This window comes from Etheostoma cragini, chromosome 4 (genome assembly GCF_013103735.1).
Source record: "Etheostoma cragini isolate CJK2018 chromosome 4, CSU_Ecrag_1.0, whole genome shotgun sequence".
In the NCBI taxonomy this organism is placed as follows: Eukaryota; Metazoa; Chordata; class Actinopteri; order Perciformes; family Percidae; genus Etheostoma; species Etheostoma cragini.
The window spans coordinates 5,162,425-5,189,424 of record NC_048410.1 but is presented as its reverse complement, the minus strand read 5'-3'; the positions used below and the strand labels follow the sequence as shown (position 1 = coordinate 5,189,424).

At 39.4% G+C, this 27,000-nt stretch overlaps 1 protein-coding gene across 1 annotated transcript in view; it reads right to left on the bottom strand.

The window, feature by feature from the left end:
* Nucleotides 1-22,569, bottom strand: part of mdfic2 (MyoD family inhibitor domain containing 2) — a 39,647-nt gene extending 17,078 nt beyond the window's left edge. Inside the window, exon 1 of the mRNA XM_034869494.1 lies at nucleotides 22,389-22,569. Coding sequence (XP_034725385.1) covers nucleotides 22,389-22,569 — 181 coding nt within the window. The remainder of the gene's footprint in view (nucleotides 1-22,388) is intronic.
* Between the last annotated feature and the right edge of the window lie 4,431 nt (nucleotides 22,570-27,000).

Below are 27,000 nucleotides of genomic sequence, written 5' to 3'. Positions count from 1 at the left end.
ATCCCATGTCAGCTTGCATAAATCATTAATACCTGTCTAAAGGAGTTACTGTAGGCCCACAGCAGATTATGTGCTGTTTGTATAGAAGGAACACCCAAAAAATAATATTTATTAACCAAAAAATGTTGTTCCATAAAAATATGCTTCCCATTTACTTTGTATGTAATCAGTTTGGCATGTAACCCCCATTAATCAGCAACTTGTAGTTGTTATGCTTTTTTGTAAAGATTAAACAAAAGAGATAAGCGATGTTTATCAGTAAGACTTAGATTTGCTGTAAGGTAACTTTTGTTACAGAGAGACAGAGTTAAGAACCTTGCACACTGAGTCCAAAATGTTTGTATGTGTTTTTTTGTATCTGTCTTTATAAAAATTCTTCACGCACAGAAACCTGTCACACTGAGTCCTATGCGCATCAATAAATCAATCGCGAAAATGTTCATAAAAACAATACAAAATGAGACAATCTGCCTTTCTCTCATTCATCTTTACTCTATACCTTACTCTCTCTCCATTGACAGTAGTTAGTAGTAGTTAGTTGACTTGCTGGCTGTCCACTCTGCCTGCGTCTTCTTGTGTTTGGCACTGTGACTACCTGAAAGAGTTGCGCTGCCCTCAATCTCTGTGACCATCACTACACTGTTGCTCTCCTTTTTGTGTTCTCATATTCCCCTCTTCCATTCTTCTCATCATCCTCCGACTACACATTAGACAAACTGTTGACAGGAGACTATCTGAGTGATAAAATGATACATAGCACTCAGCAATCGTCTTTCTGCGCTGCATTTTTGGATAGGCTCATGCCTTCTTCATCTTAAAAAACAATCAAAAGTAAAAAGGTTTGATGCGGATGAGAAAAAGCACAGAAAATTGAACCTAAAGGTCGAATTAAGTTTTGTCTTTTGAAATTGTTGTATTCATTGTTTAAGGACCTTAACACTAGCTTTTCCGTTTTTTTCAGCCTTTATGCTAAGCTACACTGAACTTCACCAGGCTGTAGCTTCCTATTTACCAAACAGACATGGGAGTGGTATCAATCCTCTCATCTATCCCTCAGAAAGAGAGCAAAAAAGTGCATTTCACAGAATGTCAAACCATTCCTTTAATGACCACCGCCTCTCAGCATGAACATTTAATGTCATTCCAGTGGACACTCTGAACACAGCTCGATTGTTCTGCTGGATTCAGAGTAGACCATTAAAATGACTAGTACCCTCATCTCCGATTTCAATGGATTTCAAACAAAAGCCGATTACTCAACATACGTGTCTCCCACTGGCATATGTGGTTTGAGTGCAAAGGCCAGCATCGCATACCAGAGGTTACTTAGCAAGATTTTATGGATAGGCCTGCCACACAGTATTTAGATCTAACCCTTTCAAAGGTTCAAACAAATTATAATGTAATATGCTTTTTGGATGAAACCCAAAAAATGTACTTAAACAACCTACAATCCACCAGAAGGAGTGCTATTTGGCTTTTTTTTAACCAGGATGCTGAACACTGAGCCCCGGAGCCAGAGCAGAGAATTACCCATCAACTCTTGAGCAGATTCAGTGGTCAATAATTGAATGAGTGAATCCCATTGTCCAATTACCCGCATTATCTGTGGATACTCCTCTCATTAAAAGGCTAGGGAGGAAGAAGAATAATTAAAAAGATTTGCAGCATGGGCATTTAATGATCATGCTGCTTTTGCCTGATATACTCTCCAGGACCAGTGAGATCATGTGGGATTGTAGGCAGAGGAGAAGCTCCCCTCCTCCAGCCCCTTTAACTAACACCCTCCCTTTATCCCTGCCCTCCCTGCAGCGCCAACCGGCTCCACTCTGACAGTGAGTGGGCTTCAGCCACAGCTCTGCAGGGACAAGCTCACACTGTGACCCCTGAGGGCTCAAGATGAAAACATACAGGCTTAGTGTACCATTTGCAAGTTTTTTTTAAATCACCCCCTTAATGTATACACACACTGATTATTAAAAAACAGCATGGTACAATTAAAACAAAGTTGCCAAGTGTGGTGTAAACACTTGTAGTGGAGTGCTAAATTGTGGTTTGTCTGGTAGTGCTGCTGGCAATTGGGACACATACCTGTGGTAGGAATGCCTTCATCAGGTGGAAATCCTTTGCACCATTAAGCTTGGGAGTGCTTTAAGAAATACACCCTCAAACCTTCTTCCATGAAGCACGGCTTTAATTAGCGCAATCTCAATGAATAACACCAGCGCAATTTGGTGGAGATCTTTCGCCGTAGGGGCCTGCTTAGTTCAGGATGTTTTTTTCCTCAGTCTCAGAGAGCGCATCACATGGTCAAGTGTGCTCTTGCGTGGTATGTCTGAAGGGCCTTGCTTTTTCTGTAAACATGCTTGAATTCTTGCTCAGGAAATAGCAGAGCAGAATAGTTTCAAATCTGAATAGAATCATCCAGATAACGCAATAGCTGACCAAATTTGGTCATATCTTTTAATTAAACGCACTTCTGAGGCTTTTTTTTGTTTTGCTCAACTTGATATTTGATTTGTATGGTACTTCTTAAGTGGTGTAAATATTAGTTCAAATGTTTCCAGGCAGCTGGCATGGGTTAAGAGACTGTGCTCTGGATGGAGATGAGAAAAGTGTTTGATCGTGTAGAGGCAACGTTTGAATATGTGGTCACCATAACCAGCTGAAAGACCAAACTCAAGTATTATTGAGGTACAAACAATATCCAAACCCAACACAGCTGAGAGAATTCTCTGGATATAATCATCTGATATTAGGTTTTCCCACATATGCAAGTTGTCATCTTAATATCTCTGCACCAGTAACACACCATTGGTTTAGCGTTAAACGTATATTCCCATCCAATTAGATTGAATTCGGTATTGATAACGCAAAAAAGAATAACAAGAACTCCACTGTAATTGTTTGTAACTAAAGTAATGAGCCAATTTTGTAAAATGTAATGAGAAGAAAGTACTGATATCTGTGTTAAAACGTAAGGACTAAAAGTTAAAAGTCGGCACAAAAATACATAATAAAGTAAAAAATATATGATAAACCTACTTGAGTACAATAAAAAAGTATTTGATCTTAAACTATCAAGAGCATATCAGTGATACACAATGATACACATGATCTGCAGTAAAACTGCTCTGGTTCATTTGTGCAGTTCTTTTCCAATGGGGAGAGAGCAGTGGAGAGAACTTGCTAACAAGTGCTAACTTTGGCCTTGCACATCGCTTGGAATTACCGCCGAGCTCTGCTCTCAAAGTTCAGATTGTTTCAGCTTTGACCCTTTGCCGCTGACCTTTCAGGGCACAACGAATTCCAGAAGCAATGATGACGTATACTTGCGCTGCACTTTGCCTCTCCGCTGTGAGCCTAAAGGGCATTTTAAAGGAGCAACACATTGAGTGCGTGGTCGCGTGGATCTGCAGGGTCTCACCGCTCTCCTAATGTGAACGACAAAGTTAAATGCCAGAGATCAATGTGTGGTAACCATGGGGATTCTGTGCACTGTATTCCTGCCTTACAACTGAATGCTGAATGGCATTAGCTGACTGTGGTAGCGCATCTCCCTAATCATTAGTCAATTTATTTTTGGTGCCCACTCGCCGCTCATTGAAAATGAATTATGAGGCACAACAGTTGGTCCCCATGTTAAAAGCCCTTCAAACGCTTTTAAGTTTTAAGTTAACGTGTTGGTGGCTTGAGCCACACTATTGCACTGAATGACGTATTCCATCATGAATAAAGTCGACAACAATGGGCTATTTCATCCTACTTGAATTTACGTTGGATAAAAAGTATATTGCCCAGCTGTTGTAAGAAATCACTGAGCCTTTAAAAAAAGCTTTTTTTAAGGCTAGTGTTTTCAGTAAGAATGAATTAGCTCATATCTGAGAGCCACAATCAGGCCGGGAAGGTTGCAAAGGATTAGGAGATAAACTAGCACATTGTTGGTTTTTTGTTGGATTTGTTGACAATCAAAAAATATCGAATATCCCCAGCTTTAACCTAAGCTGGGGATATTCTATATTTGGTTTCAATTCATCCAATGCACAAAAACACATACTGTTCCAGTTTCCCAGTTACCCCTTGTAGTATCTATACATACAGTCAGTAATGTTTCTTTATTTGGTGAGGTTTTTAAATTACTGCCACCACCCTAACAAAGCATGGATGTACTGCATTTTGTTTCTGGCCCACATGGCATTTAAAAATTACCAAACGCACATTTGAGAGTTCTTCTTAGAAACAATGTGCATGTTACGCAGGACAATTCATTTAACTTCCTTTTTTCATTTGTTTCTTTTCTTTCAGAAAATAACCCTCATTAAAAACTGTTGACTTTGAGGTCTGTTGATCATTCAGAGTTCCAGTAAAGGGGACATTGTGTCTGGAAAGACATGTCCCTGTTTTTTGACATGTCATTTCTTGATGCTTTGATCACCACAAATTAATGCCGTTCGTTCTCAGCAACAATGTCAGCAATCTCAGAAAACAAAAAACAAAACTATTGCCATGATTGTAAACCACAAATTGTAATTGGGAAATATGTCCTGTGATTTGGGTGAACTACTGTAACCTTATAAGTACTTGTATGCGTAGTAGCAGTAGTAGTAGTAGTTGTAGTAGTCTTTGCACTTATGTGTAGCCAGTCTGTGACAAGGTGTATTTCAAATACCTCAATGTCATCAGTGGTCAATGTCAAGTGTAGTCCCTGGGCCAAGTCCTGGTGCGTAAAAGAAAGAGTAGAGGCAGATATTATTTTTATTTGAGATGTACCAAGAGGTGGGCTGTTCAGGGGGATACATGACGTTACTGTAACAGCATGGTAAAGCATTAATTGGGTCATTTTTCTTATTCCGACCTACCTTTTGACCTATGAAAAACCTGCCTAGGTCCACTTTATACTGTAAGTATAGTATAAAGAATAAACTGCCAGTGCAAATGACATGGCAACCATTAGGCATAAATGTAAACATCCAAGCAGTTGCACATCCATTTAAAACCTAATTTGCACCATGACACTATGGCGAAAAAACATCTCATCTAGTTGATCTACAGCTCTCGGAATATCCAGTAATGATAGTGTGGTAACTGTAACTAGAGCAAACCTAAAGGTAACTCCCAAAATAGCACTCCGTCTAAATGAGCAGATATTGCTGTTATCCATGAGGCAGATTTTTACTGTCATTAGAGATATATTGTTTCACACACATCTCTCCTGTGCATCCTCAAGATGAACGCTGTGTAAAGGTGCCGTAAGAATGTCAGTGGAGATTAATCACACTTATCCCTGATCTGTGTTGGCATTCCTAAACGGGTCACCTGTAAAAAGATGATTTCACAACTGAAATATTCAAGCCCGCTCTCAAAGTTAGATCCACAGAGAAATAACCCACAATCACATAAGAGTAACCAGAGAAAAGCAGATCAGCGGCTGCTGAATCACAGAACACAACTACTGGTTTTCATGATGATGGGATGATTTTGCTAGTTTGCTTGATGATTGATGCTGTGTGTGTTACTGCACCGAGTTGGTGGTTAACCTCAGTAATGTGTGTTCATCCTTCTTACATTTTAGGTTCACTACACCACATAAACACTTGCCAGGAGATGGGAATAGTCTGTATTTGATTTTCCAGCAATGAGCTTTGCTGTTTTAAACTGACGGTAATTTCCGAAAAATTTGTGTTTTTCTTCCTCATCTACATTTTTATGATGGCAAAAGAGCACATAATTCAGAGATTGGGCACAGAGGATGGCAATTAGGTGACTATGCCAATTGGACTTGGATTACCGATTATCCACTGTGAAGAAGCTCAAAGTAGCCCGGCGTTCCATGACCTCTTGCTTTGCCCTGTTTCCAGGCCTCTTAACTTTACAAAGAACAGAATTCTGTCTCAAAGTTGAGCAGCTCAGGCCAAGGATTTTCCTTAACCTCTTTTGAGAAATGGACCGCGGGGTGAATTCATAAAAGAGCAGTCTGTTGGACAATTTGTCTTTTGACAGGAGGGAACATTGGAAGCCACCAGAGGGTGGTCAGCGGTGAGTGGCACTGGCGTGCCTGGGGCGGTACCTGCAGGCCATTCTTCCTCATGATTTGTCCTGAATGAGGAGAGGAGCGAGAGGCAGCGCAGACCGCCATCTGGCCCCGACCGGGGAATTAGGTGGTGAGGTGCGGGTGGCGGGTGCGCTCTCGGTGTCAGTACGGCTCCATCAGGGCTGTTTGCGAACAGATGTTCTGTGGTGTGTTCGCTCCAGCACGGCTCAGGAGGGGAGACGTGTCTATCAGTGGCTGGAGGCTTTCAGCGGAGCAGCAGACTCTGACCTTGAGGCTGCCGCATGTCAATTCCTGTCACCTGAAGCCCTGTGAGACTACCAAACACTGCCCTATTTGGTTAGCAAATAGACAGAAAACTGTACAAACACATTACATTTCATTTCTGATATCCATTTATTAAAGTGTCTGCTCATAAAAAGTAACAGTCCTGATGGATTCTCAGAAATTGAGGTAAAAATCTAACCCTCTGTCCACAATATGTAGCACCAGAGAGGATTTCTTTGAGCCAGAGATCAGTTTCTCTTTGCTTAGCTAGTATTAAGCTTCCTCATGAGCAGAGGACAGTGTAAAATGCAAGGACAAGAGTATCCATATCCTTTGCCTCCATCATCCGGATCTCAGCAATCAATAAGCGTTTAATCAGTCAATTATATGGCACTAATTTAACAGCCTGCAGGTAGTGCCATCTCTGAGCACTTCCCCATGAAAATACAGGCTATAGGAAATTTATCTTTTGGAAAAATGTCCACGCAGAAAATGAAGTTTTCAAAGGGAGGGATGTGGATGTCCACAACATGTCGTCCGTGTTTGGAGATAGGGAGGATAGAGAGCTGCAGTTTAGGGGAAAGGGTTAAAGAGAAGATTACGTACAGTATGAGTTGGAGAGATTGCAGTTTAAAGTTATCCGTATCTTGTTGAGAACGTGCAGAGAGAAAGATGCCCCATGGTAGAACTGATCTACAAATAACTCTGTTCAGCAGAGAGGGTTTTTAATAAAACCATTTGAGTGAAGAAAAAAGAGGCTATGGTCTTGATAGTGAAGGGAATATTATAACATTCCTGATATGGACTCCATTGGAAAAAATCTGAGTGTCAGCCATGTTGTTACAGTACGAAAGAGAGAGCTTCTTTCCCCTAAGTGTCCATGGTGAACAATGGCCTCATTCAGCTTATTATTTATTAAACAAATATTCCTGCCTTCTCACTGACATCAGACATGGCTTCAACACCAAACTTTGCATGGCAACACAATTGTTTATTTGTTCGTTTAACTGAAAGTTATATTGTTTTATGTATGGACAGTGATTGGAGAAGGCTGTGCTGAACTGATGTTTAGCTAATGGGAACAAAAACAAGAAACCCAAGATAATAGCATAGAGTTTGCTGGCAACCCTGCTTGTAATTTCGGTTGTCAGTATTTGAATTGTTAAGGGGAAGTATTATGGACACGGGCCGGTGTTGAGAGTGCAGTCCAGCTCCTCGCTCACCTATAAAAACTAACATCTGTTGAAGCATACATTAAGTTTAAAAATAACTGTACAGAGATCACCGGGTAAAGTACAGTCAACCAGATGTCGCTTTAAAAGTGCCAGATGGAACAATGAAAGCGGGATTGGAAATTAGAAAGCACTGTGAAAGGTCAGATCAATTAAGAAAGCTGCGTTGGCTGCCATATGACAATTAAGGCAAGTTTAAAGCACTTGAGTTAACGGTGCAGCGGAGTGAGTGGCTGTCGCAGGGAGGAACTTCTTGGGGGCATGGAAACGTGCACATGCTGGACAGGGGAGCTTCCTGGACTGAAGTGCATTTACACCAGGTCAAGGTTAATGACCTGCACAGATAAACCTGATAGAACGCCTCACAGCGCTGCTCGCAACCTTTGTCTGTCAGTATTAAGGAGCCAATAAATTAAAGCCATGACTTTAAGTGACATTGAAATTTACTCTGCTCTAATGAGAGAAAGAGAGAGAGAGAGAGAGAGAGAGAGAGAGAAAGAGAGAGAGAGAGAGAGAGATGTGGTTATGAGAAGGGAATTGACTTAATCTAGAGATTCGGTTGCAGAAAAAAGTCATTTATTTAATTTTTAACATCATACAGAATCTAACAACCCTGATTTCTCCCTCACGTCACTCATGGTTCCAACATGATATCAGTTAAAAAAAAAGCACCCCCTCAATTGCTCCAACATTTATTTAATGTCCTGAAATCAAGCTAACAGGCACCGTACCATGTCTCTGCTGTCCCAGATGGTTGCCAGCTTCCCTCAACGCCCATGAGTGCGCATGGACCACAAGGGGGCAATATTTGCATTGTTTGTCTGCATCCTCCCCAGGCACACACACTGATTTACATTTATGTTTTGCATTTGCACATTTGGATCAAGTACAGTTTAGCTGTTCATTTACATTGCAACATGTGAGCAGAAACCTCAATAAGCTGTTTCCTGTAGCAACAACTGTCTGACTAACAGGACCACAGGCTCTTTATGTTACAATTTATTGGCAATAATAATTTACAGACTAAAACAGCCGCTTCTCTTTTGTATCCAGTGCTTATCTGTACTTTTGGAATATGTCACCAGAGTCACATCTGTTGTTTTGCCCTGCTCCAGTTTCCTTTGAATTTGGGATTAACAGGCAATTGTTCTAAGTGGTCAAGCATGCAGTGTCACATCTTGGTACAAAACACTGAGAGGCAGGAGATCTTTTTTCACACTTAAACACTCTGAACAAGACCATTTAGGAATTTCTTACACAATTTGTTCAGTTGATTTTTCCAAAGTTCTGCTGTAAGCACTTTTAGAGTGTGCAAACGGAATTATTCATCGCATTAACGATCACATAAATGCAGCAGCGACAGAATTTAATGCACCCAAGGAGATTACCTTTATTTACTCATGAAAAAGAATACATTGAACTACTTTTCTTTCTCTGTAAAAAAATTATTTTGAACTCTTGTCTCTACCACACTGAGAAGGATATATGTTAGGTCTGCTAATATCCCCATTTGCATGTCCTTAAAATACAGTTTTAATTATAGATAAGGCTAACCTGTGATAGAGCCACCTCTACAGCTATATGGCACACTCGCAGTATGTTGTTGCTGAAGAATTTTAGAGATTAATCTTAATAGTGTTCTCTTCAGGAAGATGAGATGGTCAAAGTAGTCAGTCACAAAATAATATATGCACTCACACCTGCCACTAATAGGTAATGTTCTATTTAGTTGTGTGACTGCACCTTGTAATTTCTGTTACTCTGAACTGTGGCTTTTTGTCATTTTCCCAGAAGGAAAAGGTCAGAGTTAAACTTTGCAGCAGGTGCATCACCTCCAGCTCTGTATGCATCAACTGTAACCGTGCACAGGGCTCTTCTCCCAGTGTTTTGTCTCCATTGATTGTTGGGCCGCTCTGCTGGAATGTTGGAATTAATTAGACAATTTGTATAATGGACTTAGGCACATGAAGACACACAGGGCTCGACAGAGTGGCAGCATCCTGCGGCTCCCATTGTCCTTGAGGAACTCTCATCCAGATGTTCAAACGGATTGGAAGCCGACCTCTCACCCACTCCTAATTATCATCTGAATGACAACATGGCCCAGATCAATAGTTCCCAGTTGCAGTTTAAGATCACAGATAAGAAGCCACCTTGTTGTCAGAGAGAAAATGCAAATGTAATTAATGTTCAATAATCATCTAGTAAAAGATCTGTGTGTGGCTATTAATGCCACACATATTTACCCCAAACAAGCCTATGAGGGGAAAACACACCAACTTGACAAAGCATTAAAGGTTTTTGGGCCAGTTTGAGTGTACTTCCAGTACAGTTGGGTGAAAGCGTAACCCAGAGAAGACTTCCTGTTGAGCAACTCATGATGAGGTCAATGGAACTCTTTAGAGCGGTGTCGGACTCCCTCACTGCCCTCCCTGTCCTGTAGGTGCATGTGTGTGGTCAGCTCCTGTAGATCCACACTGCAGGCATCTCAGCTGTCATCTCAGATACAAAGGGATTCAGTAACTCATGGCTTGAATACACTTTCCAATAAAGACACATCTTTAGTATAGTCTGGTAGTGATTATTCCTTTATTCTGACAGTTATAGTTACTTTGCAGATGGAGGTTTTACATGAAAACATGTAATCATCCTATGAAATGTGGTGAGTTGTTGATGAAACTACACAACAGTATGGAAAGGTGGTAAAAGTCGCTCCACTTTGCATTAAAATGCTACTGTACTTATTATGATGCAACTGTAATAATAATCCAATAATGTAATATACAGTAATATGTCTATAACAAGGGCTACTGTTCCAATAAGTACTTTTATTGGCGGATGTTTTATGTTTACAGAAATGATAGTGGTGTGGATCTTTTTATCTACCTCCCTAATTTCCTAAAATCACATCTTTTGCCAATGAATAACAAATTTTGTTTTAAAATGATTTTCATTCACGTAGTGCACGGCACCTCAAAACTTACATTACGACGTATTTAGATTTGCAAATCTCATTTAAATAATAGTGTGTTTTTGCTATCCCAGAACAGCCTAATATTCAGCTCTCTGTTTCTTACTTCTGGCCCAGCACTCTGCTGCCCTGTAGCTGCCAATGACACTGACCTCGCGATGACACACATACCTGGAGTATCCTCTGCCCTTTCTTCCTCCTCTTCAACACGTGTAATTTTCTTTTTGATGTCGACCCAGCAGCCTCCTACCACGGCTCACGACTCTCTGAATGACTGAGATCATGATTAACCTAATATTTTTTTATCTTCTAAACCTCTGCTCACAACAATGCTTCCCACTGAGGCAATAGCAATTTCACTGAGAAGTTGCACTCCTCATGATTCAAAATCATAAACCCAGCGTGTGTCAATGAGGATCCCATCCCTGATTTTGGCAAAGAAGAATTAAACAGGTTGCAGGGAAATAGGCAGAGATGCCCAATTAAAGAAATTGTTATTGTGATTTAGCCCTGGATCTCATCGGGATTTTGCTTCAGTAACTATCCCATTTCATCTTAAATGATCTATATGAGCAGTGAAGAGAGGAGGGAAGGGTGTTTATATGTGTGTGGGAGGGTGTGTTCATTACAAGAAGGAGAGAGATGGAGCAATACAATTTATTCCTTAAGTGAGGTAAAGGCCATATTGCCTACCATTAACAGAGCACAACGTCGGCACGGGCTGATAATTAAGTAATCCATGAGAGCATGAGCAATATAGGACAATCACTAACATCCTCTGCTGCTTTGCCACATCAAGCCACTCTCCGTTTTTCTTCTCCGACATCATTTTAGATTATGCTGGAAAATATTATTGCACTGTGATTTGAAACTGCTGCTATAGAGGAAAATGTTCGGCTTGCATCTCCAAACTAATGATTCCAGTGAGATGAACTCATTTCAAAGACACGTGTCGCCTGTCACACTTTTCTGATTTGCTCCCTTTTTCAAACTTTAGGTCAATATTTGATTTGATGAGTAGAGGAAAGTTGTTGGTTGTTTTATTTGTAATTGTTGACATTTGTGGTCTACTGCATGTACTGTATGTAATACATTATATGTTCAACAGCTAATTTAAATGTAATTCTATAACTTCTTTTGGTTTGGAAACAATTCTGGATCATGGGTGATATAATAGATATTTTTGTCATTTTATTCAAACCTTCAGAGGAAATCACCACAGAACAGGTGTTGATGCATTATACCTAAAGATTTTCACAAACTTAAGATGTTAATTGATTTTACGTTATGAAACAATGTTGATCATTGATTTGTTAGAGCTTAATAATAATTCAATGATGTCTGACAGTTTAAGAGTTAAGTTTTGTGTATACATTACACAATGTTAAGTTAAATTAATTCATTTTAACCATAACTGTTATTTTCTCTTGAAATTTCTATTTACATACTGAACATACAATACCACATATTGTGTGATGGAAATGGCATGCTTTTGTAGAAAAAAACAGGGTATAGTGACATGTCAAACAGCAACGGAACTTTGTTGGTAAAAAGGTTAATTCAAGTAAATCCACGGGGGGGGGTAAGGGGGGGCTTGCCTGCTCTGGTCTCTACGTTCAGACTGCAGACCAAAGTGACCAAAATCTGATTGTGTTTTTGTTCGCATCTGATTTTTCCATGACAGTGGGAATAGACCAAGTCACGTGGCATCCAATCTTTTCCAGTTTTGATCTGGGCCACTTTCATTTGGGGTCCAAATCCGTGAACTGTAGGGCGGATAAAAAATAAAATACAACCTAAGTCTGGAAAGTCAGATTGGGTTCTGACGTCACTCATACTTTTTGATGTTTCACACAATGTCTCGTTCAGCGCTGTCTTACTGTAGAGCAAAAATTCATTTTCAGTTATGTTCCGAGGGAAGCGTAATTTGTCCCAAATTCCAATTGTATTTGAGATATAATTTGCCGTGTGAAACCAAGGGCATGTTAAAATTGAAAACAGAGTGCACCATTTTCCTACGGTTGAAACGGTTTAACGGTGATATGGGGTAAACACACACAAAAAGTTGTGCAACGGGCTTTGAGGTCCTTTTTCTCTCCTTTGGTGGGTGTGTCAAAGCTGTTACCCAATCAGTAGCCTGTATGAACCCTGTTGTATTAAAATGGCAGTGCACTTGCATAACATTTGCATAACACTGGGTGTTAAATGCACCACTGTTTCTGTTTGAATAAACGTATTTCTGCGTTTTTGTTGGGGCTGATTGCGTATCCCAATGTCAATATTGACTCGTTAATGTTCTTTGTTAACTTCCATAAGTAACTTAAAATATGTAACAAACTATTTTTTTCTCAACCTAACCAAGTAGTTTTGCTTATATTCATAAAATGATTTCATCATGTCTGTTCCATCATATTAATAAATATAGTAGTGGAAATGATTTTGTCTATAAACCCCATCAAATGTTAGCATCTGTTCCCGGTTTAGCGTTTGACAGACAGCACAAAGGAAATTTATTTATTCTTTCATTTCACTTATTTTCATACATTTGTATTTATACAGGATCTGCTTGTTATTGCTCACCAAGACCACTTCAGTGGTAAAACCCTCTTGACCCCCTTACTTGTTGTGCATTGTGGTAAAACTGACAGCCAAAAATGTATTTACTGGCACTTTTATATCATAATAACCTTTAATTTGAACTGTTTGAATTGTTCATAGTCTGGCCTGTACATAGACTATAAAGCAGAAATCCTGTCTAATAATATGAAGAATTTAAGCTATTTATTTTTAGATATGTGTTTTTAAAAAACAAGTTTATTGAGCTGACAAAATTAATAATCTTGTCATTCTCTCACTTTACTCTCAGTTTGTCTTTGAAGCTGTTTGCTTATTTCTCTTGTACTGGAGAGAAATGTCCATCTCGTCCCGCATTTCATCATGTTGGTCCAGTTGCCACTGAAATATTTATCCAGATTGCAATTTACAACAATCCACAATTTCCGACAGCAGTCTGTATCATCCATCTCCCCGCTTGTCCAAATGCATTTCCTTTGTTTCTTAAAAGAAATTGAATCATGGGAGGTTTAGGACAAGACTCTTCAATATTTTTTTTCTCTCTCTTCCTAACAAATGGTAACATTTTAATTCTTGCTTTCATCCCTCAAGACTGGAAATACAATTTCATGATCACCTCGCTACAAGAGCCATGTTTAATAATTCCCAATTATGCAGCCAGGCACCTAGTCCACAGCGTGAGCCCCTCCATGCTGCCTGAACAGCAGCTGGCTCGCTGCGCTGTGTGTGTTCAGTCACCTTGATATCATCCATGAGCATGTTCCTCCATCTTAGCAGGTTACAACGCCAAGACCTATGCTGTTGTTTAATAATACAGCATGGTATTGTCCAAGAGGGAGTTTACTCTATGTCTCCCACTTCAGCCTTTTGTTTCCAATTTGTTACGCAGTTTACCCAAACATGGAGCATGGAGTTTTCAGGCCCTACATGTGGAGGATGCACCAACGCATAGGGACAAATTGCACTTATAGGGGATAAAAAGCACTCCCTTCAAGAGAGTTGAAAGTGCCTGTATTTACAAGTTTCAAATGAAAAGCTGATTGTCCTAATTTCAATTACACACATACCACCATGGACAGGAAATGGAAAATGTACTTCCAAAATCTGAGAAACCTTTTCTTAGCATTCATGCAGGTGCACTTTTGAGATGTGTCATACTATGTCTGTATGTGACTCTACTGCTGATAGAGGATATCCTATTGAGGAGTTGCAGTTATCATCATGTCCAAATGACAGTTGTGAGAGAGTTATTCAAACTAAACATCTTAAGGGTTGTCAGTTGTTTACTTTGCCTTCAGGAGCTGCTGAAGTCACATCCTTGTCTATGGATTTCAGAGGCTTTCCCACAGTGTTAGAGAATGTATTTGGATCATCTACTTGAGTAAAAACAGGAATAGCACACTGTAAAACCTTCTGTTTAAGTAACAGCCCTGTTTTGAAAAGTGCAATTGGGTAGGAAAAAAGTAAAAAAAATAATCAATGCAGCTAGTGTTATACTACTACATGAAATTACTGAATTATTATTACTCATGCATTACTCATGTTTAAGTAGCATTATATTGTTGCAGTTAGTTGAGGTGGCAGAATTTGTATTTCTCTTTATGGATTTTTTTCTTTTTCTTTTTTCGGATCAGTAAAATATGACTACTATTGGCAGCTTCCATGCAAATATAAATCCTAAACTGAGCTGAGCCATGCAAAGTATGTCACAAGATGACAAAACACCAGATAAAGACATTTCAAATTGAAAGATAATAATAATAACACGAGCAGTGGAAATTGCCAAACTCATTACTGTAACTTACTTAGTTAATACTGAAGATTGGAGGAGGGTGTGTTTTTTTTTTGTCGTGTTTAAATAGGTTTTTCTTTGCTCAGTGTGTCTTCTGCATTTCCTTCCTGCTCTTTGTTCCTCTGCTAAACATGTCTCTAAGTCACCCTGGGTGTCGCAATGGGACGCCCTCTCACCCTCCAGCAACACTTTATATCAGACTAAAGCCTTGGCGTGTGGTGTATGATGTTACAACATCAGTTTGTGGTTTTGTTGTTTTGTTCCAGGGTTTAGGACTGAAGATTAGCCAGTACAGTAAACCCATATGCCAGCCATGCTGTTCTTGCTTTTTCAAATCAGTACCACCTTAGCCTTAATACATCAGTCCTTATGAATAGGAGTGTATGCAGGAAAGAGGGATGGAGGTGGGAGAAAGAAATAACAAAAAACCCACATGAACACACACACACAGACACACACTCACAGTGAAACTATTCAGAAATGAAAATATGTCACAGTGACCGGCCGGTTATGACACAATACAGCTCTGTACTTTATATTTCTTAGCTTTCTTTTTTTCTTTTTCTTTACATATATTTTTTGCATGTCACCTTTAATACCTCTCTCCGGCTTCGAATGGAAGCAAGCTGAAAATTAGTGATTGCAGGTTACATGGAGGTCAAAAGTCTGATCAGAACCATGTGGTCCAAACATTATGTGTACATTTTTCATGTCAGTCCTTGTGGAAATCAATCCTTGGATTGACCCACCCATGTGCTCTTAAAAAAATGTATTTATGGGTTAATGTATACATTCGCATTGGCACAAAAACATGAAGGGCAACATTTACTTGAGCATGGGAAGTATAGACATGCCTGAGGGTGCACAACTTTGTTTTTGATCTACTTTGAACAACTTGCAGGTCTTCCCTCCATCATTTACCACATCAGTGTTTCTCATGAACAGTGTGAGCTTTATTGTCTAATATTGCTTGTCAAAACCAAATTTTTCTTCATATTAAGCAGCAGGGATTCAATGACATTTTTGATTTAGAGTGTCATTTCATTCACATCTCCTGAAAAGATCTGAAAAATGAAACTGCATTTCTGTGTGCGTGTGTGTGTGCGTGACTAAAACAAGGAAACAAGAAAGTGCTCATGTTCAGTATGTGTGTGTATGAGGTCAAGGGTGTGTGTGTGTGTGTGTGTGTGTGTGCCACGTGCGTGTGCAGTGGCTCTTGCTCTTTGTTGTGTACTGGTGTGCAGGGCCATGTGGGCCTCTTCAAAGCAACCTCTCTCCATATGGTGTTGTGTGCTGTGAATGGGTCAACTTGCAGCACAACTCTGGATACGGGGATTTTCTCCCTGCCCATTGTCTGTCCACAAGGCCTGCAGAGAGAGCCGGCCGCTTTCAGGGCATCACCGCCAGCCCCTAATATGGCAAATGAATGCATGAGCGAATACAAGGGTGAATAACTGAATGGATAACAAAAGACAATTTACATAATTGCACCTAGGGCATGTATTTTCTAACGTTTGAGCAGCTATTTGCATATTCACACTCTAGAAATTATTCAGTCAATACTGTAGATCCATGATGTAAATAGAACTCCTTTGAATTAACGGGAAAGGGAGGGAAATACTCAAACAATAATAATATTAACAATGTTTTTCGCCCTGAGGGTAGAATTGTTCCCAGCCTCTAGAGCAATTGCTGTCAGAAAAAGTCTTAATGCAATCATTTTGACATGTTTGCTTAGCAGGTAAATTACAGACAGTAAAACTAAACAAAAAAAGTCTTCACTGTGTTTTATCCTTTTTTCTTCTTTTCTCTTCTTTGCCTGCAGCATTGATCTAAGCTCAAACAAACCATCCATCTCAAATGTCAAGGGGTCTGTGTGATCACATGTGGGACATGTGATCACAGTTTGCAGTAAAATCCCCGCAAATTGTCACTAGTGCCTTGTTGCATTTCATTTGAAGTGCTATTTTCTCTCACGTCACCCTCCTGCATGATCAAGATAGACACAGGGTTTATGGGCGCCGACATCTTTAGATCTATACAAAGCGCCACTAACACTCCATGTTTCTTTTGTTGTAGTTCAAGGCAGGATGAGAGGCAGGTTAACCTTCACATCTCTGGCTTGAGAGTGAATGCAGGTTGGTTGGTGGTGGTGGAGGTGAGGATGCAGGGGGTTGAAGTGAAGAGAATGGCAGATGAAGAGGGAGATGGGGGGAAAGGTGGGTAGAAATCTTTGTGTGTGTGTGTGTGTGTGTGTGACCTGCCTACCCTTCACCTTTTGTCTCACTGTATGGTGCTGTTGTGAGTGCTGGAGGAGGACATGTGAAGAGCCGGACTCTGGCACAGAATGGCACCCCTGCCTGGGGTTTTCACAACCCCCCTTTCTCTCTCTCTTTCACTCCATCTTCCCGGCCTGCAGCTACAAAACCCATATTTTTGTGTTAGTGGGGGCTTAGAGCAAAGGGGAACCAAACACATCAAAAGCCCAAGGATGGAGTGTGTAGTTGTATTTGACCAGGTCAGTCTGATTTTACACTGCGCAGAGGAACAGCTCCCACACTTTCCTAAATCATCTCATTTTGCAGCTCTCAGAATACAAGCTTTTATGCCTCATTTTGCTTGTCATACTTAAATTTCTCTTGTTTGTCAGCCATAATTCAGCCTCTCATGAATTAGTCATAAGAATAACCGCTTTCATTTAGAGGCTTTAACCTGTGCAAAATCCTCCTTGGCTGACTTGGCAGTAGCACACACACGCAAGCACATATTGGGTGGGTGCTGCAGGCAGGAAGTGTGGAGCAGCGTTAGATTTGCACCGCTCTGTCCACAAACGGAGGGGGGAATGTAAATGAGATGGCCTGCAGTCCTGAGGGGGGATGTGCCAGTGATCACTGTCCAACACATTAAGCACCACTCATTCCCTCCCGCTCACACGCACAATCATCTCATCATATGCAAAACAGGAGCCTTACAGTGTGAAAAACAACAACAGCACTAATGAAATACTTGCTGTTAATGTGTTTCTGAGTAACATGTCATTTGCTGAAGATAGAGAGTTGTTTTAAAATGAATATCATCAAAGAAGCAACTCACTGAACATGAACACACTACAGTGCAGGCTGATTAAAGGATGATTCAAGTTTGTTACAACTTAGGTCTCACTTTCATAAATTTGGCCGTCATTTGGACTATATTAGTCATTAGGGCTGGAGCACCGACAACTTCGGTTAAAAAGGCCCTATTGGAATAGCTAGGAATATTACTTATATTATTATTATTCTCTTAAATGAATCACATTTTTGAAGGGCTAAAGATGTGTGAAAATGAATGAAAACACACACATCAGAACAAGTAAAAATTTGGATATTTTATGGGTCTTGTGTTACCATTGTACTCACTAGTAATTGCTAAAATATGGGAACAACAAAAAAAACATGGGCAATGAAATGATCAAACAATTTTTAAACAATCCAAAAGTTTAGCCAGATGATCAAAAGATATTTAGTTGCCCAGATAGCTCAGCTGGTGGAGCAGGCGCCCATGTGTATTGGTTTGCTTCTCAACGCAACATGCCAAGGCACGGCTCAGACCTGCGTCCCTTTGCTGCATGTCATTCCCCCTCTTTCTCCCCCTTTCACTTCTTTAGCTGTCCTGTTGATAAAGACCTAAAAACGCCCTCAAATAATCTTTAAAACAAAGAATCCCTCATTGCAAAAAAAACTTGTAAGGACGCATATAATAAATATAGTCAGTCAAGGTTGAAACGGGACGTTGGTCTGTGACTGTTTTCAGTGGACAGTGCATTTTTCCACCTCTGTCTGTTTATATCCCGCTAAATGGTATTTAGGAGAACATGTAATAGTGTCATGGGTCCGCTGCTGTCTGTGTCTGTCTTCCCTTTCCCTTGTTTCACTACAAATAGTACATAGTTTTCCAATTGATGTGGGCGTACAGAACGCAGGACTTTGACACCGGAGACCAGGGTTCATGTCCTGCATGTGGTTGGGTTTAGGCAATAAAAGCACTTTGGTTTAAGGGAGGGAAAGCTCATTTGTCAAATATTGAATATGTTTATATATACATGTATGTTTAGATCAGTTAGGCTAACCTGTGCGGTGTTTGGCTGTACAGCGCAACCCTTGTGTCAACCATGCAATGTTTTTTATTTCCTTTTTTCAAGTTTTTATGTCACTCTTTCCAATGTTTTTGTTGATTTTGTTCTTTGCTTTATTTGATGCTTTTTCCCATGTTTCTGAAACTTGTTCTGGGTAGCATTACAATTCTCTCAAAACATAGCTGTTGTTGCAAAAGAGTAGTATGTCTATGCCATGCAGTATGCATTTTTTTAGAAGGATCATCCTTTAAGGAGACAACAACCTTGATGAATTATGGAACCATAGTTATAGGTAAATGCTGATAGCAGACCCCTCCTTTGCTGATTTGTCAATAGAATTGGCATTCAGTCACAGATGCAGTCGATAGGACAACAGAGAGGACTTTGACCTGGGGGAGATCCTTTAGTAGACTCATAATAACTTGACAGATTCTGACAATATCTCAGACGGCAGCAGCAGTTCAACATCCCATATTTATCAATGACAAATACAGTAAAAGCCACCACTTCTTGTGTACCTTACTCAGATGCACCCTCCCACTCTGCAAACAAGCACTGCTGAGGTTATTTACAGCAGTTGCAAGTTCTGCAACGGTTCACACATTTGTACTCCCTGAATGCTTCCTTTAATAAACTGTGTTGGCGCAATTTGTTCACTTAGCTACATGCCTACCTATTTGTTCCTTTACATGACAGGGTAGAGCTTCCTGTCAGGAGTGTTTTTGTTTCCTCTTAGCATGCTTCCAGCATTCAAATGTGCTGATCACACAGAGCACACCCGGGCAGGAAAGGAAGAGAAGGGAAGGAGAGTAAGCAGTCTGGAGTAAACAACGCTTTGGCTCTTTAAATAAAACATTTGTTTGTGATTGAGGCTTCATGATGTGAACAGCATGACCTGTTTTACTGGGAGTCTCTAAACAGCCAGCCCGTCGCCCTCACAGAAACAGATCCCATCTCTCTCTACCCACAGACTCAAAGCCTATTTATATTGCATGAGAACAAATTTTTTTGACAAGTTGAGTGATAGATTTGTACAAGGCCCAAATGTTTTCTTTTTCTGCAGAGGCTCTGTCTGAGTGACATAAATTGCTATTAATAAAAATTTTAACAATACATGGCAAATGAGTTTTTCCTGTTAACATGGTATGAGTAGGAGCAAATGGGGCTTGTGGAGGGCCTGCTGGGAATAGGGGCACTGTCTGAGTCAACATTTGAAGAAAAGAGGTCGGGGAGGAAAGAAAGCATGCGGTGCTGTATTCTGTGGAATGATGTGAACACATGAACAGTTAACAACTGAGAAAACCCAACCTGACTGACGGAATAGACCTCATTGACAGCATTTCATTCATCATCTCTCACATTCCTGGTTTTCACTTTACCCGAGCTGCATGATATTTCTATAATGGAGGAGTTTATGCTTAATCGATGGAATGTACAAAATGTTAGGGGCCTCTTTCAGAAAGTACTCAGATTAATTAAATACAGGTAAAAGACATTATTCTTTATTGATCGTCCTTATTAAATCAATATCAATGACAGAATGTGAGATACTCAACAGATGAAGAGAGGGAATTGGAGAAGGATTTTGAATCATTACATTTTGATCCTTAAAGGGGCACTCTCATCTTACATGGAGGTTAGTTGATCAGTTATGGGGAGCACTAAGTCTTTGAAAACAGTTAACTATGTAATCATTTACAGCTTAATTACAGATAATGGTTAATATTCCGTGTTCCAGATGGTTCATAGCAATAAATGTATATATCTGGTTTTCTGTGGTTGTTAAGGATTTTATTAAGTTGGACAAATGCATAATACCTGCATCACTAACTGGAAGGTGTTCAGTGGTGGTTTCAACGAAAACAATACTACAGTGTAGAAATACTCAAATAATAAAACAAAAACTACTAATAAAAAGTCCTGCATTTAAAAGTTTACTTCAGTAAAAAGTCTAACACATTAATATAAAAAGACACTTAAAATACAAGAAGTAAAAGTAGGCTAATGATTATGCAGAATTGCCCATTTCAGAATAATAGTATTGTATTATACTTTAAGGTGCATTCATGTGTACATCAATTTACAGTTTTTTTCAGTTGCTAACAAGCGTTTGTCCCACCAGTTGTTGCATTTTCAAAACTCTAAACACAATTAGCACAGCATTGGTCTCATGTGGCTATACCATTCACAAATGTCATGTCATTTCCACACAATATGCAGTCAGTGCACACATTTCCACAATGCTTACATTTTCTTAACTGACCAGCTATACCTCCCAACAAAATGATGGATTCTTTTTGTAGTATTTACGAATGTTAACACAGAACCTCCCACAACAGCAAAAACAATATTCCTAACCTTATAGACAGAATAAAAAAAACTCTGCTTCTCCATTGATATCAGTTCAAAAACAATATATCTCAGCTGATAATAAACAAACAATTGACAACAATTGACACACAGCTGATTTATGTTGGGTAATTTTGGCCAAGCACATCAGATTCCAGTCTGGCAGGAGTTATTTTTCCTTTACATTGACACTTATACAGTTAAAGGAGGACTTTGAGGAGGGAGGGTTTTGGACACAGAAACAGAAAAAGACAAAGACTGTAATGTCTGGACAAGGAAGCGTAAGACCAAGGGGCCCAAGGAGAAGAGCAGGCCCAGTGAGAGATGCAATGAGAGGTGCAGGAGCAGTGAGAGGAGCAGGGCCTGGTAGAAGAGCAGGCCCAAGGAGAGGGCAAAGTTGAGGTGTAAGAATGCGTGGTGGTGGCATTCCAAGGGCTGCAAGAACAGAAGTCAGTGATGAAATTCATGGCACTATCACATGTTGATTTTTTTGTCCCTCTAAAGAATGCAACGTCTTCCACCCTCTTGGGGGAAGAGGAAAGCTCCTCAATAATTTTCAAGAGCTTGCATTTGTAGAAATGGTTGTTGCAAATGATGCAATAAAACTGTGTGAAATTCAAACTAGAAATGTGGCGGACCATGAGATATTTGACTATATCAATAGCATCAGTCTCACAACCATCACACAGGCATTGTCCAAACACAGAGTGCGGATGAAGCAGATCTGCACTGTTCAGAGAGTCGAGGAGCTACAACAACAATATGTCCAGGTATGGTGTACATTCAATTCAAGGTCCAGTTCTATAAGCTTTGACCTTTGCACAGTAAAAGGTTACAATACAGTATGGTGTACAGACTCGCATCAGATTTACATCAACTTTGTTTCAGAGAGTTATGGAATTGGAGGCCCCCTCATTAATTCATGTACATACTGTAAATGAGGCAGGATTCAATGTGGCCAAAAGGTGTCGATGTGGAAAAAATGTAATTGGAAAAAGGGCCACAGTTGATGTGCCAGGACAGAGAGGGGCAAACATTACCATGTGTGCAGCTACTGCAAATGCGGGATTTCTCCTTCACAGATGTCAGGTTGGAGCCTAAAGTACAGAGCGCCTCCTTGCCGTTCTCAATGATCTCCACCAGCGCCTGGTTCCTGAGCAGGATCAGGGGGGTGAAAACATGAGGACCTTTGTATTCACCTGGGACAATGTGGCTTTCCATCATTTGTAAGCAATAACAACATGGTTTGAAGTCCACCCAAGATTGGTACGTCTCTTCCTTCCACCCTATTCACCTTTCCTCAACCCTATATAGGAGTTCTTTTCTGCATGGAGGTGGGAGGTTTATGACCATCAATCACATGACCAGATGTCCCTCCTTGAAGCCATGGATGCTGGCTGCAGGGACATCACAGTTGACGATTGCCAAGGGTGGATCCGACATACCAAGCGGTTTTGTCCCAGGTGCATCGCCTTGGATAATATCAGATGTGATGTTGATGCAAACATGTGGCCTAACCCTGAAGATTTCAGACATTAGACACAGTAATTCTGTGCTTTTTTTAGTCCCCCATTTTTTATCTGGGATTTTTGCTGTTGTTTTTTGGTTCAGAATGCGGTGTTTTCTGGACATTTTGTTCACTGTAAGCATTACTGTAAAACATTTTCTGTTCTATCATACTGCAAACAGTATGTCTACTATACCGCCTGTAGTAACTAGTAAAGGCAAAAAAAATGATTTGCTTTTTAGTGGAATGCTTTTGAATGTGAACATTACATGTGGACATGCAGTTCCCATCCAAGACATTTTGTGTAAAAATGGTGGATTGCATGTTTTGCATGCAATACCTGTAAAACTGAAACATAAAAGTCTATGCAGTTTTTGTAATGTCAACAATAGCCAGCATTTTGAAACCTGGTGTACTTTGATTGACTGCATGTACCTTGTGAAGTGAAAACAAGTGTTATTTTTTGACAGACTAATTTAACTTTGAGTCAGATTTTCAGTGTTTTGGTAAAGTTAGTGTGTGCAGAGAAAGATGTGTTTGAATTTTGAAATGAACATTTTGAAATGAACAGTTAGTATTTATTTAACAAAATGTGTTTTTGAGAAGAAAAGTATCCATTTGCCCTATTGCATTTTGTAGGTGTCAGTCTGTGTTAAGAGTTTAGAAAAGGAATGGGTAAGCGATTGAAAAAAACTGTAATCTTGTAGCTGCAAAGGTGCTAATTAAACTGTACTGCTGGCTACTAAAGTGTCTTCTTGTATGGTCTGGATGATATGTGCCAAATTTTAGGTGAAATGTTCACCTTTTCAAAAGCATAGAAAGCATAGAATTTAAAACACTTACAGTTTGGGGTGCCTAGCATTTTCAGAAAGGGAGCCATCGCAAAAACGCCTTGGCACCCCAAACTGTACAAGTGTACCAAATTCCATGCTTTTCTGAAAATGGTAACATCATTTTTACATATCATCTGGACTAGTAACTCATCTTCATTTCATTACATTTATTTATATATCGAGAACCATCAACAATGTTGCAAGACAAAACAAAAAAAATTAAAACAACAAAATAAAACGAGAAGGAGAAGGCAGAAGCAAATAGCTTATTTGGTCCTGCTCCTATTTCACAAAATCATATTATTAAAAAGTAAGCAGATATGCAAATACAGCATACACTTTTTCAGGTCTTACAATAATTTACAACAATATACAACAATACCTTTACATTACAACTCTGTTACTATGTTTCAGTGTATTTTTAACTTTACCTGTTATAAAAAATCACAAATTATTATTGTATAATTATTTTAAATCTGCAAAGTAACTAGTGATTATACTGAAATAAATCAAGTACTGTAGCACAAAGTCACAGATAGTGTAAATACTCAAGTTAAATACAAGTACCTCAAAGTTGTATCAGTACATTACTTAAATGATGTAAAAGACAGCTAATAATAATCATAATAACAAAGACTTCTGGGTGCACTTTTGTTTTTATTTCTCAATATCATCCCTCATTTCTCATTATTCAGTTTTCATTTGGTCCTCATTAAAGGCTGGCTGTGCTGTGTTCAGAATCTACACACACACACACACACACACACACACACACACGGACGCACGTGCACACGTACATGCACACACACACAAATACAAACACACACTGCATGAGGCGGACTCACAGCAGCAGACCAGGATTCCACAGTGGCATACTATCTCCCCTCTCTTCATTTCGCCTTTCACTTTGTGCTGAAATAATTAACTGCGTGCATGTTTGAAGGCGGGATTACAGATGTCTAATTGTAGTGAGCGTTGTCATGGAGACTATCAGACCATCGGTGAATAAACAGCCTTACTTGGCAGTGTTTGGCTAAAATGAGGCTTTGTGCAGATGTCAGACACAGATTTATGATGGTGAAACAGATTATATTTGGCAGGAAAATCAATAGGCTGACCACTCTGGACTGGCTGCTTATTTTGATAAACAGCTCTGTGGATTTAACCTGCCCAAAAGCTTGTCTCCTCATCTGTTTGCTCTGAAAGCGTGAATAACAGTAATGTAAAAGTTTACTTTCCAAAGCAGAGTGATTAGCTTTCTTCTTCAAAGTTTTACACAAATGTACCCTTTATTGCTTTAAGGTTCATACATATGTTCTGCTTTTCAAAATCTAACATTCAACATCAAGTTTAAAAATGATAAAATAAACAAAGGTTTTTTTCTTTAGGTAACTTCAATCCCAAAATAAAAATATTGACAGTTTGAGACATTTATCAAAGGAAATAAACCTGACTAACACAATGCAGGTTTGGGTGTCTCACTTAAGGAAACATCGCATTAAGTTGTTATGTAATCGCATCATGTAGAATTTATGGAAATCATTTGTAAACATTTGGACTATAAGACACTGGTTAAAGAGAAAAACTAACTAATGACAATAATAGTAAAGTTATACTGTAATGTAATGTTGATGACGTTATGGAGGTTACAGTTTGTGTCTGAACATTAGGGACATTCAGTGAATATTTGTGGACATTGAGGTAGACAATACACTAATACAGTGTTATTAGTGTCATAACCCAAACATAACAAAACCATTTCTTGCAGTTGACATTTGGATATCTCCAATATCTATATCTATATCTATATCTGTACTAGTTTAAAGTATGAGTTTTACCTATGAGTTTTGTTAATATCAAAGAAATGAGTGCGGCCTCAAGAGTTGCTTTTGTAATCTCATCCTCTCTACAGCAGGAATTATTATGTTATTAAATAACAAAAGAATAATAATAAATCACTATTCATGACTAAATAATGTGCCAGTGCGAAGTGTAAATTCCCCCTTTAATGGAACTCAAAAACTAGCTTGATCTTAAAAGTAATACAGTGTGAACTTGTGACTGTTGTAAAACCTAAATGTTGCCTTTAACTGATGTTGATATCATCTTTTAACTGGATATGGTGAACTTGTTATCAATCTGTTCCTCATTTACACATCCAGCAGTTACAGAGCAACATGATCCTTAATTTTGAGACATGTTTTTGTTCACCTGAAGAATGTAAATCCATTATTTACTCTCTTTTGGCTCTGTATTTGGTCTCTGCCAACTCCTGAGGGAAATATCTGGATCTTTAGCTGCTAAATGCTCCACTATGTTAACCATGCTTATTGTGTCTCATTATCATGAATATGATACAAATTCTTAATGTGTCTCTTTCACAGCAGACATTGTGACTTGTCACAGTGGGACAAGCCCAGGTGTTCCTTGTAACATTAATGATGGCTCGGTAACCTCTGTATCATCCATGTGTCCCATGACAGTGTAACAGTGAGCCAGCATGCGAAAGACAGCAACCTGAAACTAAAGCAACAAAATGCAATCGGGCCATCTTTCGTTTTAGTTACACCTGTGACTTTTCATACAGTGACATGTCAACATGTGTTACCTGAAAAGGCCTGAGCTGAGTTTTACTCTACACACTTTTAACACTTTTTCCATTGACCATTTTCATTTCCTTAAATTTGTTTCTATCGTTTTGTTTATTTTTGTTATTGTCTTGTGGATGTCTGAAGAGTATGTTTGTGTTTTTGCAAATGCACATTGCAACCCCAAGTTATTTGGGGTTATATTTTATGTGTTCCAGCCCTCCCTCCTGCAATCAACAATTAAACCCCATTCACACAGTTAAAGAGTAAGATATGCCTTAAATACACTCTCTTTCCACACATGCCTGCAAACTTAAAACGAGTTCAGTTAACAGTCAGGAGAAAAACATTCCAGGAACAGGAAGTCAATAACGCCGGTTTCCCCCTCAGGGTGCACATTACCATTGTTGTGAGCCAGGTTAATGTACTTCAAACAAGGTTTATTATATACTGCAGTGCACCATAGTGAGGTGAGGAGTGTAAAGCGGTCATGTGGTGTAGGTAAGAAGGGAAACTGATCACTTCTCTCAACCTCGTCTGTGGATGTGGGGTGTAATGACTCAGCTGTACACTGACACATTGTTGGTTTAGAAGCCTGATCAGGTCCTCACCTGAAGCTGTTTGAGAAAAACTGACACTGTGATCGTTATGGTGGATATTACTTGTAGCTTGTAACCAAGAACATTTTGGGTTTAGATAATATCTTTTTTTTTGTGATCACATT